The sequence below is a fragment of the Ornithorhynchus anatinus genome, chromosome 1 (assembly GCF_004115215.2).
Source record: "Ornithorhynchus anatinus isolate Pmale09 chromosome 1, mOrnAna1.pri.v4, whole genome shotgun sequence".
Classification (NCBI taxonomy): Eukaryota; Metazoa; Chordata; class Mammalia; order Monotremata; family Ornithorhynchidae; genus Ornithorhynchus; species Ornithorhynchus anatinus.
This window is the reverse complement of record NC_041728.1, coordinates 170124145-170146273: the sequence shown is the minus strand read 5'-3', so window position 1 is coordinate 170146273 and position 22129 is coordinate 170124145. Positions and strand designations below refer to the sequence as shown.

General features: G+C 48.2%; 1 protein-coding gene across 6 annotated transcripts in view; it reads right to left on the bottom strand.

The window, feature by feature from the left end:
- Positions 1–21816, bottom strand: part of ARMC8 (armadillo repeat containing 8) — a 98698-nt gene extending 76882 nt beyond the window's left edge. For 4 of the 6 annotated variants that reach the window (XM_029068090.2, XM_029068105.2, XM_029068097.2 and 1 more), the window contains exons 1-2: positions 21519–21815; positions 616–692 (exon numbers count right to left, since the gene is read on the bottom strand). In XM_029068090.2, coding sequence (XP_028923923.1) covers positions 616–692; positions 21519–21563 — 122 coding nt within the window. In that variant the 5' untranslated portion in view covers positions 21564–21815. Of the gene's footprint in view, positions 1–615; positions 693–21518 lie in introns of all 6 variants that reach the window. The other 2 variants (XM_029068116.2, XM_029068111.2) reach the window with 2 other exon arrangements.
- Positions 21817–22129: the final 313 nt, after the last annotated feature.

Here is a 22129-nt window from a genome sequence, read left to right as displayed (position 1 = left end):
ACCGTTGTGCCCGTCCACGTGGTCGGGTCCCTACACGAAAGCGTGAGTTTTCTTTAACATGGATTTTTTAAAAAGGACGTTAAGATCTGTGTTCTCGGAGCACTGAATGTACTTTACACTACTTTCTTTCTGCAGTCCTCCCCTTGTGTCCTCATATATTTTTCTCCACAGGTGATTAGTGAATCCCTTTTTGACCGGCATTTTAAGTCGGTCACACCTCAGAACCTGTTAGAAAAACGCTGACATCAGCAGCCAACCTCTCGGAGACATTTACATTTAATAACTATTAAGCGCTGACTACGAGCCAGGCACTGTGCTAAAGTGCTGGGGTAGATACAAAGTAATCAGGTCCCACAGAAGTAATTCTACATAATACCTGTTTTCCTTCTGTCTCTTCTTAAAGGATGCCTAGATGCCTACCTCCCTTTGGGAAGTAACTCGAGGCACTGGGGGAAAATCATGAAAGTGACATTACTTGCATCTATTCTCTGCCACCTTCCGAAAAAACTCTCGAAGGAGAGAAGAATGTACTTCTGGGTCTGTCTTGAAAGGCGAGGCTAGAGAAAAATCAAACTTTAAGATTTAAAGGAGACAACAGTTTTTAATCGTACTTACATGACACCTTGCAGAACGTTCTGAGGGTCAGGGTCAAACAACCTGTCAACATAGTGGCGGCTGCTCGCTGTGACTTCCTAGAGAAGCAGAAAAAAAACCACAAATCATGCAATATTTAGGTCACGCAAATCACAGATACTAGGTTGAGTTCTTTCCAAAAACTCACAAACTAGTTAAAGTAGCTTTTTAAGAGCAAGAGTCTCCTTTTACCTTTCTAACAGCATATTGTTCGATTACTTGGTCGGCGGCACAAGATTCCCTTCACAATATTACCCCTTTTCATCAGCCCACGACCCCTTTTCTGTTACTTCCCTAGAGACAGCCAGACTTTAGTAGAGTACCCAAGTTGAAACAGATAAGCAAAATCAATCATTACAATCATTAGTTCACATCAGCTTTTTGGATTAAGCCTCTGTATGTGTACATTGCTATGCAAATTTCACAGTTGTCATTCCTCTCTTAGAAACTGGCTAGCTGAAACCAACATAATACAAGCATGTAAACACTTAGTTTACCGAGGTTCAAGGAAAAAAAAAATCACCACTGCTACAGTGTTTGGTAGAGCATAGGGTAACGTGCAAACACAACTTTAGTACTCTTTCAGGTCATTTTATTTGTGTGTTCGGGGTTGGAATGTGTTCCAAGGTCACCGGAAAAATACTGCTTCGTACTTTAACCTAGTCCTACCCCATGGTTATCCTGCTTGTACAGTATTAGGAACTGTTTGAATTTCACTCTCCCTCCTAACAACTGCTGTTCAAACTCCTTGGGTGAGTTTACTCCCACTGTCTCTACTTCCCGCCAACTCCCTCTTTGACTCGTTGCAATCCAGCTTCTGCCCACTCCATGCTACTGAAACGGCTCTCTCCAAGGTCACCGATGACTTCTCGGGTCAGATCCAATGGCCCTTTTCTCTGTCCGAATCCTGCTCCACCTCTCAGTGGCTTTCGGCACTGTGGGCCTCCGCCTTCTCCTGGAAACACGATCCATCTTTGGTTTCTAATGATGACAATTGTAATAATGACGATAGCATTTGTTAAGCGCTTACTTTGTGTCAAACACTGTTCTAAGTGCTAGGGTAGATACAAGATCGTCGGGTTGGACATAGTCCCTGTCCCACGTGGGGTCCACAGTCTTAATCCCCATTTTACATATGAGGCAACGGAGGCACAGAGAAGTGAAGTGACTTGCCCGAGGTCACACAGCAGACAAGCAGCATTAAAACCTTCCCTGATTAAAAAAATGGGCAAGCAGCGTGGCTCAGTGGAAATAGCACGGGCTTGGGAGTCAGAGGTCATGGGTTCGAATCCCAGCTCTGCCACGTCAGCTGTGTGACTCTGGGCAAGTCACTTTAATTCTCTGTGCCTCAGTTCCCTATCTGTAAAATGGGGATGAAGACTGTAAGCCTCACATGGGACAACCTGATTACCCTGTATCTACCCCAGCGCTTAGAACAGTGCTCTGCACATAGTAAGCGCTTAACAAATACCAACATTATTATTACTGTCCTCTCCTGGTTCTCCTCCTCAGACTCTTCAGGTGGATCCTCCTCTGTTTTCCACCCCCTTAATTGTGGGGGGTCCTTCAGGGCCCAGTTCTGGGTTCTCCTTCTATCTTCCATTTATACCAACCCTCCAAACCTTATTAAAAGTACATCTCCTCCATGATGCCTTCCTGGACTTCATTTCCTCTTCCCTCCACTCCCTTCTGAATTGTCAGTGCACTTGAATTTATACCCTTCGTTCACCCTATCCTCAGCCCCACAGCTCTGGAGAACATATTTGAGAAGCAGCGTGGCTTGGCGGAAAGAGCACGGGCTTTGGAGTCAGAAGTCATGGGTTCGAATCCCAGCTCGGCCACTTGTCAGCTGTGTGACTTTGGGCAAGTCACTTAACTTCTCGGTGCCTCAGTTACCTCATCTGTAAAATGGGGATTAAGACTGTGAGCCCCACGTGGGACAACCTGATTCCCCTATGTCTACCCCAGCGCTTAGAACAGTGCTCGACACATAGTAAGCGCTTAACAAATACCAACATTATTATTATTATATTTGTGCTTTATATATATTACTGTCTGCCTCCCTCTCTAGACTGTACGCTCATTGTGGCAGGGAACATGCCTACCAACTCTGTTATATTGTACTCTCCCAAGCGCTTAGTACAGCGCTCGACATGAAGTAAGCACTCAATAAATACCACTGATTGATCTGCTCTCACAGCTTCAACTATCACCTACTTCTACACGGACGATTCGTGAATCTACATCGCCAGCCCCGATTTCTCTCCTTCTGTGCAATCTCACATTTTCTGCGTCCTTTAAGACACCTTTACCTGGATGTCCTGCCATCAACCCAAACTCAACACATCCCAAACTGAACTCACCTTCCTCCCCAAATCCTCTCCTGGACCGCTCCTCGTGTTTCCGGGACAATATCACCATCCTCTCAGTCACAAGAGCCTGCGCCTTGGCATTTTCCTTGACTCATCTCTCTCCTTTAACCCCTCCAAATCCTATCTCTTTTTCCCTGTTAAAACTATTACCACCCTGTTTCAAGTATTTGGGAGGCAGCATGGTCCAGCGCAAAGAGCACAGGCCTGGTATTTATTGAGTGCTTACTGGATGTAAGAAACTGTAATAAGTGCTTGGAAGAGCATGGGACAGTAGAAAGTGGAAAGAGCATGGGCCTGGGAGTTAGAGGACTGGGTTCTAATCTCAGCTCTGCCACTTATCTGCTGTGTGACCTTGGGCCAGTCACAACAGCTCCGAGGATGTGGATGAGAAGGCTCAAGGGCAAGGTCCAGGCCACTTGGCTTCCGCAGCAGCCGTGGGAGGTTTTTGAGAACGGGGAGCTATGCGTTAACACAATGTTTTACAATAAACATCTTCTCCCCCCGATCAGACTGTTCTCCCCCATCAGACTGTAAGCCCGTCAGTGGGCAGGGACGGTCTCTCTGTTGCTGATTTGTACATTCCAAGCGCTTAGTAAAGTGCTCTGCACATAGCGCTCAATAAATACTACTGAATGAATGAAGATTTGGTTCTGGAGGGCAGGCGTGGCTCAGTGGAAAGAGCACGGGCTTTGGAGTCAGAGGTCATGGGTTCAAATCCCACCTTGGCCATTTGTCAGCTGTGTGACTGTGGGCAAGTCATTTAACTTCTCGGTGCCTCAGTTACCTCATCTGTAAAACGGGGATGAAGACTGTGAGCCCCACGTGGGACAACCTGATTCCCCTGTGTCTACCCCAGCGCTTAGAACAGTGCTCGGCACATAGTAAGCGCTTAACAAATACCAACAAATACCAACATTGTTAAATTCTCCGTGCCTCAGTTCCCTCATCTGCAAAATGGGGATTCAATATGTGTTCTCCCTCCTACTTAGATTGGGACCTGATTAACTTTTAACCACCACAGAGCTTAGTACAGTACTTGGCTTAGAGTAAGTGCTTAAATACCACAATTATTATTTTTCACAAACACGGACCACCTCCCATCCCCACAACTGTGGGGTCCCCACAACGTTCAGTTCTGGGTCCCCTTCTATTCTCCTTCTACACCCACTCCCTTGGAGAACTCATTCGCGCCCATGGCTTCGACTCCCATCTCTGCGGATGATCCCCAAATCTACATCTCCAGTCCCGATCTCTCTCCCTCCCTGCGGTCTCACATTTCCTCTTGCTTTCGAGACATCTCTACTTGGATGTCCTCCCATCGACCCAAGCTTAACGTGTCCAAAACTCAACTCCTTTTCTTCCCACTCAAACCTCGTCCTCCCCCTGACTTTCCCATCTCTGTCCATCTCTGTAGACAGTACCACCATCCTTCCGGTCTCACAATCCCGTAACCTTGCCGTTATCTTCAACTCCTCTCTCTCATTCAACCCACATATCCGTCACTGAATCTTGTCGGGCCACCTTCCGAACACTGCTAAAATCCGTTCTTACTTCTGCATCCAAACTACTCCCATGTTAATAGTAACTCATCCTCTCCCGCCTGGATTACTGCATCAGTCTCTTTGCTGACTTCCCAGCCTCTTGTCTCTTCCCACTCCAGTCCATACTTCATTCTGCTGCTCAGATCATTTCTCTACAAAAACATTCAGGCCATGTAACCCCGCTCCTTAAAGAACTGCAGTGGTTGCCCATCCACCTCCGCATCAAACAGAAACTCCTCACCATTGACTTTAAAAGCAGTCCACCACCTTGCCCCCTCCTACCTCACCTCGCTACTCTCCTTCTACCACCCAGTCCGCACACTTGGCTCCTCTGGTGTTCACCGTCTCACTGTGTCTCAGTTTCGCCTGTCTCACCATTGATCCCTTGCTCACATCCTGCCTCTGGCCTGGAATTCCCTCCCTCCTCAAATCCAACAGATAATTACTCTCCCCACCCTTCAAAGCCTTATTGAAAGCCCATCTCCTCCCCAAGAAGCCTTCCCAGACTAGATCCCCCAACCTTCTCCCAGCCCCCCGACACTTATGTGCACACCTGTAATTCATTTATTTGTATTGATTTCCATCACCCTCCTCTTGACTGTAAGCTCCTTGTGGGCAGGGAATATGTCTATTTATTATTGTATTGTACTTTCTCAAGCACTTAGTACGGTGTTCTGCACATAGTCAGCACATTAAATATGACTGAATGAATTAATGAATGGCCTGCTCACCTTAAGCACTTGGATATTCATCCTCCCCCCCGCCCCCTCCCTACCCCCACAAGCACTTGTGATCGAATTGCTCAATAAATACTACTGAATGAATTTATTTGTCTGTTTCCCCTTTTAGGCTGTAAGCTCCTTGTGGGCAAGAACTGTCTATTTCTTTCTTGGTATTTGTTAAGCATTTTTTTTAAATGGTATTTGTTAATTGCTTAATATGTGCAGAGCACTGTTCTAAGCGCTGGGGTAGATTCAGGATAATCAGGTTGTCCCATGTGGGGCTCATTTTTTTAATCCCCATTTTTGCAGATGAGCTGAGGCACAGAGAAATTAAGTGACTTGTCCAAGGTCACACAGCAGACAAGTGGCAGAGCTGGAATTAGAACCCACGCCCTCTGACTCCCAAGCCCAGGCTCTTTTCACTAAGCCAAGCTGCTTCTCCAAGCACTGTTTCAACCACTGGGGTAGATACAAGCAAAACAGGTTGGACACAATCCCTGTCCTACGTGGGGCTCAATCTAAGTAGAAGGGAGTACAGGTATTTCATCCCCATTTTCCAGAGGAGGTAACTGAAGCAGAGAAGTTAAGTGACTTGCTCAAGGTGATACAGCAGACATATGGTAGAGCCAGGATTAGAACCCAGGGCACCTGACTCCCAGGCCCATGTTATTTCCATTAGGCCACACTGCTTCTCCCATAAGAGTCTAAATATACTCTTTTTGTATTGCACTCTCCCAAGCACTTTGTAACCCCCTAACTGCTCAATAAATACCATCGACTGACTGATCGAGTACCTCATCACAGCATGGCCTAGTGGATAATAAGTTGGTATTTGTTAAGCGCTTACTGTGTGCAGAGCACTGTTCTAAGTGCTGGGGTAGATACAGGATAATCAGGTTGTCCCATGTGCGACTCACAGTCTTCATCCCCATTTTGCAGATGAGGTAACTGAGGCACAGAGAAGTGCCTCATGGACTCAAACCCAAGATCTCTGACTCCCAAGCCCAGACTCTTTCCACTGAGTCACGCTGCTTCTCTAAACCACGGGTCTGGGAACCAGAGGACCTGGGTTCCAATCCCAGCTCCACCACTTGTCTGCTGTGCGACCTTGGGCAAATCACTTCACTCCTCCGTGCCTAAGTTTCCTCAACTGCAAAATGGGACTTTAATATCTGTTCTCTCTCCTACTTAGACTGCGAGGCTCATGCGGGACAGGGACTGTATCCAGTCTGATTCACTGGCCTCTACCCTACTGCTTGACAGACAGGAAGGGCTTAACAAATACTATAAAAAGCCCAAAACATTCCTTCAATCAAGAATTTATTGAGGGTTTACTGTGTGCAGAGCACTGTTCTAAGTGCTTAGTAAACATACATAAACCTCTTCTCCGACCTCTCTACCTCTAGCCTCTCCCCTTTCCAGACAATCGGTGACATTTATTGAGCCCTTACCGCCTGCAAAATACTGTACAAAGCCCTTGGAATAATACAGTACAACAGAGTTGGTAGACATAATAACAATGTTGGTATTTGTTAAGCGCTTACTATGTGCCGAGCACTGTTCTAAGCGCTGGGGTAGACACAGGGGAATCAGGTTGTCCCACGTGGGGCTCACAGTCTTCATCCCCATTTTACAGATGAGGTAACTGAGGCACCGAGAAGTTAAGTGACTTGCCCACAGTCACACAGCTGACAAATGGCCAAGCTGGGATTTGAACCCATGACCTCTGACTCCAAAGCCCGTGCTCTTTCCACTGAGCCACGCCTGCCCTCCAGAACCAAATCTTCATTCATTCAGTAGTATTTATTGAGCGCTATGTGCAGAGCACTTTACTAAGCGCTTGGAATGTACAAATCAGCAACAGAGAGACCATCCCTGCCCACTGACGGGCTTACAGTCTGATGGGGGAGAACAGTCTGATCGGGGGGAGAAGATGTTTATTGTAAAACATTGTGTTAACGCATAGCTCCCCGTTCTCAAAAACCTCCCACGGCTGCTGCGGAAGCCAAGTGGCCTGGACCTTGCCCTTGAGCCTTCTCATCCACATCCTCGGAGCTGTTCTGTCTCTAGGCTCGCCTGATGGTCTTCCAAACCATCTTGTTTAAGTGAACAAGAGGCACTCGGGTGACTAAAGTCCCTAGGAGTGGCAAAATACCAAGGGGTGGAATGCGATGGGCCTTTTGGCCTGGCCTCCATTTTGTCTGGCCAAGCCACCATTTACTCAGCGCGGGCACATCACGCCTGCTCTCCTCCTCTGATTGTCCTGTCCAGATGCCTGCCTTATCGGGGAGCTTGGTACATCAAGGTCTTGAGATAGGATGGAGCCTTACCTCCCTTGCGACAACCGTCAGGATCCCCGGCTGGCTTATCAGTGGTATTTGCCCGCCTGACCTCTATAATGGAGAGAACTGGGCAGGTTCCAGCCTGAGTAGAAATTTACTGAAAGTACATATCGTGTAATGTGCTCTCTGATCACGTGCGAAGCTCAGATGCTCTCCCGACTGTATATAAAGAAACTGTTTTGCTTGGAGTTGAGTTGGACTTGATTAGTGGAGGAAACTCTGCCTGTCAACAACTCTGCCTGTCAACCAATGCTCCAAACTAGTACTAGTAGAAGTGAACTTGTCTCTGACATACCCGCTTAAACACATCACAGAGTCCATTTATCTTTCCATGCTGCCCCTTCCTCTCTCTGAACAGAAAAAAAAAAAAAATGTTGGTATTTGTTAAGCACTTACTATGTGCAGAACACTGTTCTAAGCGCTGGGGGAGATACAGGGTCATCAGGTCGTCCCAAGTGAGGCTCTCAGTCTTCGTCCCCATTTTACAGATGAGGTAACTGAGGCACAGAGAAGTGAAGTGACTTGCCCACACTCACACAGCTGACAAGTGGCAGAGCTGGAATTCGAACCCATGACCTCTGACTTCCAAGCCCGTGCTCTTTCCTCTGAGCCACTTTGCTTCTCTCCCCACCGCTGGCTATAAAGGCGTGTAATCAGCTCTCTCCTTCCTACTTAACCTCACTCCCCTCCCACTACAACCCAGGCCTGACCCTCTGTTCCTCTAAAGCTGAGCCCTTTCACTGTGGTTTCCTCTCCCCTCTCTTCCTGACGACCCCTTGCTGCCTGGAATTCCCTTCCCCTTCATAGCTAGACTGTATGCACCTTGTGGGCAGGGAACTAATCTAACTCCGTTGTGTTGCACTCTCCCAAGTACTCGGTCCGGTGCTCGGCAAACACTAGGCGCCCGGTAAATATGACTGATTGATCGATTCCACAGGCCACCATATTTCCAGGAAGTCTTCCTTGACTAGTCTCATCTCCCCATGTTGCTCTCCCTCCCTACCCACCCCCGCTTAGCCCCTAGGTACTCACCCTCCCCTCCCCTCGGCACTCATGTATAAGGATATTATATCCTCAGACTTGGTTATCTCCTCTGTCTAAAATTTACTTTAAGGTCCGTCTCCCCCACTAGTTGGCAAGGGCAGGGATTGTGTCTACTTACTCCATTGTTCTCTCCTAAGCTTTTAGCACAGCGCTCTGCCTAACCACGAGGACTGTGGTATTTGTTAAGTGTTTTCCTATATGTCAGGCACTTTTCTAAGCACTGGGGTAGATATGAGATAATCAGGTTAGATACAGTCCGTGTCCCACAGAGCGCTCATAATTTTCATCCCCATTTTACAAATGAGGGAACTGAGGCACGGAGAAACTAAATGGCTTGCTCAAGGTCACACAGCGGACAAGTGGTGGTGACAGGATTAGAACCCGGGTCCTTCTGATTCCCAGGTCCATCCTCGATCCACTAGGCCACACTGCTTCTCTCAATACGTTCTCAATATATACGACTGAACCGCAGACTAATTAGTCAGTTTATTAACATTTTTAGAATTCCGTTTGGCCTGACTAGTTAAGATAATCAACTTTCTACTGTATTTCTATGCTCTACCAAAATCAACAGTGAAAGAACAGAGGAGGACACGGCAACTTTTTCACTTAAGGCAGGCTTTTCCTCCCAAGACTGTAAGCCCGTCAAAGGGCAGGGACTGTCTCTGTTGCCAACTTGTACATTCCAAGCGCTTAGTACAGTGCTCTGCACATAGTAAGCGCTCCATAAATACTATTGAATGAATGAATGAAAAATAACAGAATGTAAAATAATTAGAATTCATCACATCCTTCATATTCACTGAAAAGCTGCCCATTCAGTTAACTAACCTGGTCCCTGTTTAGTTGCGGTGGTAGAAACACTATTAAGCACTTACAATGTGCAGAACACTGTATTGAGCAAAAGAATGCGACCTACAGTATAAACTACTGTGCTTTGTTGTGAACCTATGGTATCCTCATACATGGCTACAAAGGAAAACACCTGTTAATGCAAAGCCCACACCTTCAGATACTACCTTATTTTTTTTTTTAAAGTTATTTGTTAAGCGCTTACTATGTGCCAAGCACCGTTCTAAGTGCTGGGATAGATACAAGGTAATCAGATTGTCCCACATAATAATAATAATGATGATGTCATTTGTTAAGCGCTTCCTATGTGCCAAGCACTGTTCTAAGTGCTGGGATAGATACAAGGTTATCAGGTTGTCCCACTCGGGGCTCACTGTCTTCATCCCCATTTGACAGATGAAGTCACTGAGGCACAGACAAGTTGAGTGACTTGACCAAAGTCACACAGCTGACAGGTGGTGGAGTCGGAATTAGAACCCATGACCTCTGACTCCCAAGCCAGTGCTCTTTCCACCAGGCCACATTGCAGCTCCTTTATTGTAAACATTTGGGGACAGTAATCTTGGGTCTTGTTTCTTCAACTGAGAAGCTTAGTAAAGAGTAGCTTGGCTTTGTTTTTTGCTTTTTAATGGTATCCGTAAAGCACTTACTAGGTATAAGGCACCACACTAAGCACTAGGGTACATAAAAACTAATCAGGTTGGACAAGGTGGCTTAGTGGAAAGAGCACGGGCTTGGGAGTCAGAAGGCCGTGGATTCTAATCCTGACTCCGCCACTTGTCAGCTGTGTGTCTTTGGGCAAGTCACTTCACTTCTCTGTGCCTCAGTTCCCTCATCTGTAAAGTGGGGATTAAGACTGTGAACCCCACGTGGGACAACCTGATTACCCTGTATCTAACCCAGAGCTTAGAACAGTGCTTGGCATATAGGAAGCACTTAAATACCATAGGAAGCAGCATGGCATAGTGGATAGAGCACCGGCGTGGGAGGCAGAAGGTCATGGGTTCCAATCCCAGCTCCACCACTTGTCCGCTGTGTGACCTTGGGCAAGTCACTTCACTTCTTGGGGGCCTCAGCTACCTCATCTGGGGATGAAGACTGTGAGCCCCAAATGGGACAACCTGATTAGCTTGTATCTACCCCAGCGCTTACAAGAGTGCTTGGCACATAGTAAGTGCTTAACAAATATCATCATCATTATAATTATTCTTTTTTCCTTGATGACCAAAGAGACACTCAACCCCACCCTCCTTACTGAACTCAACTCCCTCTCTTCCCTATCCCTTCGTCGATCTCACACCGGTAAACCCCAGCCCCGGATCACCTCCACAGTCCGCCTCCTTCTCTCTCATGTGAGTTGCAGAAAGCTGCGGGCAGAAATCTAAATATCAGGCCGACTTTACCCACTTCAAGTTTATCCCTGCATGCTTTAACCCTGCCCTCTTCTCTGCTTTGCAAAATTATTTCTCTGCCCTTACTGACACCCATGCCCATCGCCCTCGCCGGCCCCCTCTTCAACTCTCCCATCCTTCCCAGCATTATCTCTAAGAAGAGATCTCCTGCCTCCTCTCAAAATCCATCCACTCCATCTGTGCATCTGACCCATTCCTCTGCACCTCATCAAAACTCTGGCCTCCTCTCTTCTTCCCTCCCTAACTGCCATTTTCAACTCTGCTCTCCAGTGGCTTCTTCCCCGCTGCTTTCAAACAGGCCCATGTCTTCCCTATCCTAAAAAAACTCTTCCTTGACCCCACTGCTCTCTCCAGTTATTGCCCTATTTCCCTCTTACCGATCCTCTCCAAACTCCTTGAGGGAGTTGTCTACACCCCCGTCTCAAATTCCTCTCCTCAAATTCTCTTCCTGACCCCCTCCAATCTGGCCTCCTTTCCTTTCACTCCACAGAAACCGCCCTTTCAAAGGTTACCGATGACCTCCTTCTTGCCTAATCCAACGGCCTCTACTCCATCCTAATCCTCCTCCACCTCTCAGCTGCCTTTGACACTGAGGCCCCTCTTCTCCAACCTTGGCTTCACAGACTCTGTCCTCTCCTGGTTCTCCTCTTATCTCTCTGGCCGTTCATTCTCCGTTTCCTTCGTGGGCTCCTCCTCCCCCTCCCACCCCATAACTGTAGGGGTTCCTCAAGGGTAAGTTTTGGGTCCCCTTTTATTCTCCATCTAGAAGCAGCAAGGCGTAGGGGGCAGAGCACGGGCCTGGGAGTCAGAAGGTCATGGGTTCTAATCCTGGCTCTGTCACATGTCTGCTGTGTGACCTTGGGCAAGTCACTATACTTCTCTGGGCCTCAATTACTTCATCTGTAAAATGGGGACAGAGACTATGAGCCACACGTGGGACAGGTGGGGCTGTCCAGCCCGATTTGCTTGTATCCACCCCAGCGCTTAGTACAGTGCTTGGCACATAATAAGCACTTAACAAATATCACAATTTCTGTTACTGATGCAACATGGCTTAATAATAATAATGGCATTTGTTCATTCATTCATTCAATTCATTCAATAGTATTTATTGAGTGCTTACTATGTGCAGAGCACTGTACTAAGCGCTTGGAATGAACAAGTCGGCAACAGATAGAGACGGTCCCTGCCGTCTGACGGGCTTACGGTCTGATCAGGGGAGACGGACGGACGAGAACGATGGTGATAAATAGAGTCGAGGGGAAGAACATCTCGTAAAAACAATGGCAACTAAATAGAATCGAGGCGATGTACATTTCATTAACAAAATAAATAGGGTAATGGAAATATATACAGTTGAGCGGATGAGTACAGTGCTGAGGGGATGGGAAGGGAGAGGGGGAGGAGCAGAGGGAAAGGGGGAAAAGAGGGTTTAGCTGCGGAGAGGTGAAGGGGGGACGGTAGAGGGAGTAGAGGGAGAAGAGGAGCTCAGTCTGGGAAGGCCTCTTAGAGGAGGTGAGTTTTAAGCACTTACTATGTGCCAAGCACTGTCCTAAGCACTGGGGTAGATACAAGGTAATCAGGTTGTCCCACTTGGGGCTCACATTCTTAGTCCCCATTTTATAGACGAGGTAACTGAGGCACAGAGAAGTTAAGTGACTTGCCCAAAATCACACAGCTGACAAGTGGCAGAGCCAGGATTCGAACCTATGATCTCTGACTCCCAAGCCCGGGCTCTAGCCATTGAGCCACGCTGGAAAGAGCTTGGGCTTGGGAGTCAGAGATCACACCTTCTCTGTGCCTCAGTTATCTCAACTGTAAAATGGGGATTAAGACTGTGAGCCCCACGTGGGACAACCTTATTACTTGGTATCCACCCCAGTGTTTAGAACAGTGCTTGGCACATAGTAAGCACTTAATACTATCATTATTATTACTACTCCCACTCCCTTGAAGAAATCATTCCCTTCCACGGCTTCAACTATCACCTCTATGCTGACGACACCCTGATCTCTCTACATCTCTAGCCCTGATGTCTCTCCCTCTCTGCAGTCTCCCATTTCCTCTTGCCTTCAAGGCACCTCTACCTGCACCTCAAGCTTAACGTGTCCAAAACAGAGCTCCTCATCTTCCCCCCCAAACCCTCCCCTCCCCCTGAATTTCCCACCACTGGGTAACACCATCCTTCCTGACTCACAAACCCTTAACCTTGACTCTTCTCTGTCATTCAACCCACATATTCCATCCATCACTAAATCCTGCCGGTCCCACCTTCACAACATGGCTAAAATCCCCCTTTTCCTTTCCATCCTAACTGCTACTATGTTAATGCCATCACTCATCCTATCCCACCTGGATTACTGCATCAGCCTTCTTGCTGACCTCCCGACCCCCTGCCTCTCCCCACTCTAGTCTACGCTGTCCAGATCATTTTTCTACAAAAATGTTCAGACCATGTCACCTCCCCCTCCTCAAAAGACCCCGGTGGTTGCCCATCCTCCTCGGCATCAAACAAAAACTCTTCGCCATTAGCTTTAAAGCAGTCCACCACCTCGCCCCCTCCTCTCTCGCCTCGCTATTCTCCGACCATCTCCCAGCCCACACATTTTGCTCCTCTGCCGCTCACCTCCTCACTGTGCCTCCATCTCGCCTATCTCGCCACTGACCCCCGGGGTCCACATCCTGCCTCCAGCCTGGAAGGCCCTCCCTCCTCAAATCCACCAGACGGTTACCTCCCCACTACCTCCCCAAAGCTTTATTGAAGGCCCATCTCCTACTGCCACTACTATTATGCATATGGATTCTAATCTTCTCTGGGCTTCAGTTTTCTCAACTGTAAAACGGGGATATTTGTTCTTCCTCCTACTTAGTCTACAAGCCCCCCGGGAGACGGGGACTGTGCCCAACCACATTAATTTGTACCCACCTCAGCACTTAGAACAGTGTTTGACAGATAGAAAGCGCTTAACAAATACCATTTAAAAAGGTCACTCCAGTCAAGGAGTTTATAAATACACGCAACAGCATTGTGTAGAAATGCTGAAGTGATTAAATGATTTGCTTCTTTACAGAGAAAGGGCAACAGACCCAGACAAATCTGTGGACTTCATTTAAAAGTCCACGCCATCAGGTATGAGGGCAATAACCTCTATCCTTATTTTCTAAGTGCTTGACCATTATTAATACGGAAATTCCTCCATTCTTCTCAATGAATACCAAAGCACCTTCAGTATAACGCTAAAAAGTAATACCTTATCTTTGTCTGAAATAACCAGTTGCTTTTCTAGTCTATGGATGTAGAGAAAAAAGGCCAGCTGGTTATTTCCAGGTGAGAGATGATAAGGTGAAACATTTTCAGGCATCATATCAACAACCAGGAAAGCACGTCACACAGTCTAGCGACACTAGGAATAGAAAGCCAGTGTCTGTCTCCTCCTCTAGACCGTAAGCTCCTTGTGGGCAAGGAATGCGTCTGTTATATTGTACTCTCCCAAGTGTTCAGTTCAGGGCTCTGTACACGGTAAATGCTCAATAAATTATTAACACAACCACTTATCCTATCCCACTTTAATTACTGTACCGGCCTCCTTCCTGACCTCCCTGCCTCCTGTCTCTCCCCACTCCAGTTCACACTCCATTCCGCTGCCCGGATCGGTTTTCCTCAAAAACGTTCAGACCATGTTTCCTCGCTCCTCAAAAAACCCCAGTAGTTGCCCATCCACTTCTGCACCAAACAAAAACTCCTCACCACTGGCTTTAAAGCAGTCCACCACCTTACTCCCTCCTACCTCACCTCGCTACTCTACTATAACCCAGCCCGCACACTTAGTTCTTCTAAAGCTCACCTCCATTTCGACTATCCTGCCGCCGACCTCTCGCCTACATCCTTCTTCTGGCCTGGAACGCCCTCCCTCCTATCAGACAGATTATTGCTCTCCACCAACTTCGAAACCTTATTGAAGGCCCATCTCCTCCAAGAAGCTTTCCCAGCCTAAGCCCTCTTCCCCTCTTCTCCCATTCCCTTCTGCGCTGCTCTGACTTGCACTTTCAATAATAATAACTGATAATCGTGGTATTTGTTGAGCACTTACTATGCGCCAGGCACCAGGGTGGATACGGAAAATCGGGCTGGACACATTCCCTGTCCCACATGGGGCTCACGGTCTTAATCCCCATTTTACAGATGAGGTCGCTGAGGCCCAGAGAAGTGAAGTGACTTCTCCAAGGCTACAGAGCAGACCAAGTGGAGGAGCCGTAATTAGAATCCATGATCTTCTGACACCCAGGTCCGAGCTCTATCCACTCCACCATGCTGTTTTTTCTGTGTCTGTATGGTTTGTGGGGGGCAAATTTAAACCCCTTCCCCTTCAGTTTGCCTGGTCTTGGAAATAACCTAGACAACAGGAAAGCAAAGTCCCTTCCCTCTGTCACTGACAGCTCCGTTAAGCAGTTTAATGGTCTAGAAGCGGGGCTTTCAAAGGAGGCCACTAATTAAATCACCTCTGGCTTACAGCACCTCTCTTCCCCCTTCCTAAAGACAAACAAACCGGGAATACACTGAACTGATTATTAATCGACACATATTGCACACAGTAGGCGCTCAATAAATATGATTGAAGAAGTGAATGAATGACTGAATAAATACGACTGAGTGACTGGTAGCATATAATAATAACAGTGGTATTTGTTAAGCACTGACTGTGTATTTAACAAGGCACCTAACAGACACCATCAAAACTTGAAAGAGAAAAGAAGAAAAGGAAAGAGTGAAAGGGATCTGGGTGAATGAATCTCTTTCCCTCCCGGCTGCTGGCGGCGAGTTTCTCTTTCGTTTTCCATCTCCTCACCTCACCTGCTCGGCTAGTCTAGCCCACTCGCTGGATTCTCAGCCCTTGTGAACGGGGCGGACGACCATCGGGTGAGCCCGACAAGCCAGCCACCCTTGTCATCCCCCCAAAACACGAGGCCGCTGCCAAACATGTCTCTGAAAAACAACAGCAGTCCACGTTTCTGCAGAGACACCAGCCTGGAACCCTTTGAAAACATCCCCCCAGGTCCCTTCGGAACTATCCGGATGCCTCACCCAAGCCAGCTCGCCGCGTGGATTCATTTCTTTTTTTTGTAAAAATACAGAAAAAGATGGGTTCGGTTCAGTGCATTAGCAGGTAGAGGCGACAGATATTGCGATATACTCTACAGGGGTCACGTTAACCTTCTGTGACTTTTACGTATATACAGCTGTTATTAACAATATAAATGCATTAACATAGCTTCTCCTCTATAACAGAATACACAGCACAGGGTTATTTTGGGTTATTCTGGTTAAACAAAATTGGGGATCTAACCTTGGTTTAGGAACCGGTAAAAGGGAAGCAGTGTGGCTTAGTGGATAAAGCGTGGGCAAGTCCCAACTCCTCTGTGCTTACTGTTACACTGTACTCTCCCACGCACTTGGCACAGTGCTCTGCACAGAGTAAGTGCTCAGGAGATTACTGACTGAATGTAGAATAGGGATTAGGACGGCGATCCCCCTCTGGGACAGGAACTGTGTCCAACCTGATGAACTTGTATCTACCCCAGTGCTTAGTTCAGTGCCAGGCACGTGGCAAGTGCTAAACAAATACCGTCTAAAATAAAAACGTTCTGACTTTGATATTTTGGAAAGCCAAATGTGTAGTAAATGAAGATTTCCTGCAATTTTGCCCATGACTGGTCAGTTTGCTCTTCTTTCGGTAGGCTAATGTCCCTCTGGGATGCCAATCGCTACATTTTAAACTTGTCTTCAGACAAGACATAATGCATTCAAATCCATTATGTTCTAAGAGGATTTTAGAAACAACAGAATATACAACTGTATCAGTGTACCTAGAATTAAAATTGAAGTGCTCAGGGGTATGTAGTAGGCACAGCATAAAAACCATAGCATAAAGGAGCAGCGTGGGCTTGGGCGTCAGAGGTCCTGGTACTTGAGTTTACTACATTGCTCTAATTTTACCACCTGCTAAAATGGGGTTGGTTTTTATGATGATGGTATTTGATCAGCACTTACTATGTGTCAAACACTGTTCTAAGCGCTGGGGGAGATACAAGGTCCCACGTGGGGCTCACAGTCTCAAACCCCATTTTCACGTGGGGTTCAGTCTCAAACCCCATTTTACAGATGAGGGAACTGAGGCCCAGTGAAGTGACTTGCCCAAAGTCACACAGCCGGTAAGTGGCGTAATAATAATAATAATGCTGGTATTTGTTAAGCGCTTACTGTGGGTAGAGAGCGCACTGTTCTAAGCGCTGGGGTAGATACAGGGGAATGAGGTTGTCCCATGCGAGGCTCACAGTCTTCACCCCCATTTTATAGATGAGGGAACTGAGGCACTGAGAAGTGAAGTGACTTGCCCACAGTCACAGAGCTGACAAGGGGCAGAGTCAGAATTCGAACCCACGACCTCTGACTCCCAAGCCCACGCTGCTCCTCTGTGCTATGGTTTTTACGCTATGCCTACCTACATGTCCCTGAGCACTTCAATTTTAACCCTATATAAATTTGGGTATTTAATGCCCTTCGTGTTCTCCCAGGACGAAGTTACATCTTTCCAACACTGATGCAGTTGTGTAGTCTGTTGTTTCTAAAATCCTCTCAGAATGGCAGAGGGAAACGGAGGAAGATACACGGCTTTAAAAGATTTTGTGAGGTTGGAAATCCTCAAAATAATCCCAAGGACCGTTAGTGAACCGTCCCTTTTTCACATTAAAATCTCCTTGCTCTTTTTTTCACCCCCTCAAATCTTAAAGCATTTCAATAAAAGAGGGATAGGACAGAGGACCTGCTAGTCCGAGGATACGGGCTGGGTAGCCCTCTACGCCAGAACCCAAGAAGAACACAGCCCAAGTGGGTCCTCGAAAAACCATTATTCTTTAGCGGAAATTAGACCTCCCTCTAGAGAGGCAACACCGGGCTCTCATAGTAATAATAATGATGGCATTTGCTAAGCGCCTACTATGTGCCGAGCACTGCTCTGAGCACTGGGATAGATACGAGGCAAGCAAGTTGTCCCACTTGGGGCTCACACTCTTGATCCCCATTTTGAGGCCCAGAGAAGCCAAGTGCCTTGCCCAAAGTCACCCAGCTGACAAGTGGCAGAGTTGGGATTAGAACCCACGACCTCTGACTCCTAAGGCCGGGCTCTTTCCACTGAGTCACGCTGCGTCTCTAATGACAGGCGGCAGTGAAGCCGGGCTCCCTGTCACCGGCTCCAAGGCTATCACTCCTATTTATTGAGCACTTACTATGTGCAGAGCACTGTATTAAACGCTTGGGAGAGCACGGCATAAGAGAGCTGACAGATACCTCCCTGCCCTTGGAGGCTGCCTCCCCCAGTTGGTTTATAAGCAGGTGTTGCTCGGGTGGGCTACCTCCTCCTTACCTAATTAGCCACGACACCTCGATGCGTATTTTCGGGGTGTTTGAGGATGGGGGAGACGCAGCGTGGCTTAGGGGCAAGAGTCCGGGCCCAGGCGTCAGAGGTTGTGGGTTCTAATCCCCGCTCCGCCACCTGTCTGCTGTGTGACCTTGGGCAAAGCACTTCACTTCTGTGGGGCTCAGTTCCCTCATCTGTAAAATGGGGTTGCGACTGCCAGCCCCACTTGGGCCAAGGACTGCGTCCAACCCAACCTAATTGTATCCACCCCGGCGCTTAGTACAGTGCCTGCCACACAGTAAGCGCTTAACAAATGCCATCATTATTATCACTGTTCTCTGGGCCTCAGTTCCCTCATCTGTAAACTGGGGATTGAGACTGTGAGCCCCATGTGGGACACGGCCTGCCTCCAACCCGATTTGCTTGTATCCACCCCAGCGCTTAGTACAGTGCCTGGCACATAGTAAGAGCTTAACAAATACATGATTATTCTCTGGGCCTCAGTGACCTCACCTGTAAAACGGGGATGGAGACTGAGAGCCCCATGTGGGGCAGGGACTACGTCCAACCCCATTTGCTTGTATCCACCCCAACGCTTAGTACAGTGCTTTCCACATAGTAAGTGCTTAACCAATACCATTATTATTATTAAAATGGGGAATAAGACTGTGAGCCCCACTGGGACAACCTGATCATCTTATATCCCCCCCCCCAGGGCTTAGAGCACTGCTTGGCACACAGTAAGCGTTTACCAAAAGCCCTCATCATGATCATTATTACTGTTATTATTATTAAAGTGTGCTAAGCGCTTAATAAAGGCCATCATCATTATTATTAAGATGGGGGTGAAGCCCATGAGCCCCACGTGGGACAACCTGCTCACCCCGGATCTCCCTCAGCACTTAGAACAGTGATTTCCACATAGTAAGTGCTTAACCAATGCCATTACTATTATTAAAAATGGGGAATAAGACTGTGAGCCCCACGTGGGACAACCTGATCATCTTGGATCCCCCCCAGTGTTTAGACCAGCGTTTTCCACACAGTAAGTGCCTAACCAATACCATTATTACTAAAATGGGGAATAAGACTGTGAGCCCCACATGGGACAACCTGCTCATCCCGGATCCCCCCAGCATTTAGAACAGTGCTTTCCACATAGTAAGTGCTTAACCAATTCCATTATTATTATTATTATTATTAATAAAATGGGGAATAAGACTGTGAGCCCCACATGGGACAACCTGCTCACCCCGGATCCCCTGAGCATTTAGAACAGTGCTTTCCACATAGTAAGTGCTTAACCAATTCCGTTATCATTATTAAAATGGGGAATAAGACTGTGAGCCCCATGTGGGACAACCTGGTCACCTCGGATCTCCCCCAGCGTTTAGAACAGCTCTTTCCATAGAGTAAGTGCTTAACCAATACCATTATTATTAAAATGGGAAATAAGACTGTGAGCCCCACGTGGGACAACCTGCTCACCCTAGATCTCCCCTAGCGCTTAGAGCAGTGCTCGGCACAGAGTAGGCGCTTCACCAACACCACCATGATGATGATGATGATGGTCTGTTTTGCTCTGCCGTCCGTCTCCCCCGTTTAGACTGTGAGCCTGGCGTTGGGCAGGGATGGTCTCTCTCTGACGCCCAATTGTCCATTCCAAGCGCTTAGTCCAGTGCTCTGCGCAGAGTCAGCGCTCAATATTTACGAATGAGTGGATGAATGAAATGATGATAAATTAGGATGATTATGGGAGAAATGGGGTGGGGGGGAGAGGGTGGAAGGCGGGCGGGTGGGGGAGCGGAGGGTCTGTCGGTGTGTCGGGACCTGTCGGGACGTTCATTCATTCATTCAACCATATTTATTGAGCGCTCACTATGTGCAGAGCACTGGACTAAGCGCTTGGAAGGACAATTGGGCAACAGATAGAGACAATCCCTGCCCACTGACGGGCTTACAGTCTAGAAGCGGGGAGATGGACAGGCAAAAACAAGACAACTTAATCACGATAAATAGAATGAAGGGGATGGATGCCTCATTAACAAAATAAATAGGGTCATATAAATATAGACAAATGAGCACAGTGTGGAGGGGAGGGGAAGGGGGAGGAGTAGAGGAAATGGGGAAGCTCAGTCTATATAATCAACTCTAGCTTTCTTCTTCCCACCTTTCTTGTGATTCATTCATTCATTCAATCATATTTATTGAGCGCTATGTGCAGAGCACTGGACTGAGCGCTTAGAAAGGACAACTGGGCAACAGATAGAGACAATCCCTGCCCACTGACGGGCTCACAGTCTAGAAGGGGGGAGACGGACGGGCAAAAACTAGACAATTTAATCACGATAAATAGAATGAAGGGGATGGACACCTCATTAACAAAATAAGTAGGGTCATAAAAATATAGGCAAATGAGCACAGTGCGGAGGGAAGGGGAAGGAGAAGAGGGAAAGGGGAGGCTCAGTCTATATAATCAACTCTAGTTTGCTTCTTCCCACCTTTCTTGCGCTTCATTCATTCATTAGTATTTAGTGAGCGCTCACTATGTGCAGAGCACTGTACTAAGCGCTTGGAATGGACAATTGGGCAACAGATAGAGACCATCCCTGCCCTTTGACGGTCCACAGTCTAAATGGGGGAGACGGACGCACAAAAACAATAGCAATAAATAGAATCGAGGGGATGAACAGCTCATTGAAACAATAGCAATAAATGGAATCGAGGGGATGAACATCGCATTAAAACAAGAGCAATAATTGGAATCGAGGGGATGAACATCGCATTAAAACAAGAGCAATAAATGGAATCGAGGGGATGAACATCGCATTAAAACAAGAGCAATAAATGGAATCGAGGGGATGAACATCGCATTAAAACAATAGCAAATAGAGTCAAGGGGATGAACATCTCATTAAAACAATAGCAAGTAAACAGAGTCAAGGGGATGTGCGTCTCATTAACAAAATAAATAGGGTGATAAATACTGTATGCAAATGGGCGGACGAGTAGAGTGCGGAGGGGAAGGGAGAGGGGGAGGAGGAGGAGGAGGAGAGGGAAAGGGGGGAGAAGAGGGTTTAGCTGCGGGGAGGTGAAGGGGGGGTAGAGGGGGCAGAGGGAGAAGGGGAGCTCAGTGCGGGCAGGCCTGCTGGAGGAGGTGAGGCCGTGGAGGACGAGTCACTGACCGAGAGGACGCTCATGCGGAGGGGAGGCTCCAGCAGACACGCCATCTTGGTCCTCCCCGGGGGCGGCGCCCTCCTCCCGCCCCCGCACTTTGGCGGCCGCAGCCCCTCAGGCCGGGGCCGGGGCCGGGCCCGGAGGAGGCGGAGGAGGAAGAAGAAGAAGAAGAAGAAGAGGAGGAGGAGGAGGAGGAGGAGGCAGAGGGACGGCACGGGAGCGGCCTGAGGGGCAGCGGCACCGCCAGGCGAATGGGCGGCCTCCCGGAGCCACGCTAGCTCCGGCCCCCTCGGCCGGGGCGGGGGCGCCTGCGCGGGAGCGGCCGGGGGCGGGCGCGCCTGCGCGGAACGGGCCGCGGAGGGGCGGGGCCGGCGAGCGGGCGGCACCGGGAGGGGACTGCGCACGGACTGCGCGTGCGCGGGACCGAGCTGGGGACTAGGCGGGGGGGAAGCGCATGCGCGGGAACGAGCAGGGGGAGGCGCGTGCGCGGCGCCGAGGAGGGCCTGCGCATGCGCGGAAAGGGGCAGCCCCCTCTCCCCCTCCCCCCCCCCCTCTCTCTCTCTCTCTCTCTCTCTCTCTCTCTCTCTCTCTCTCTCTCTCTCTCTCTCTCTCTCTCTCT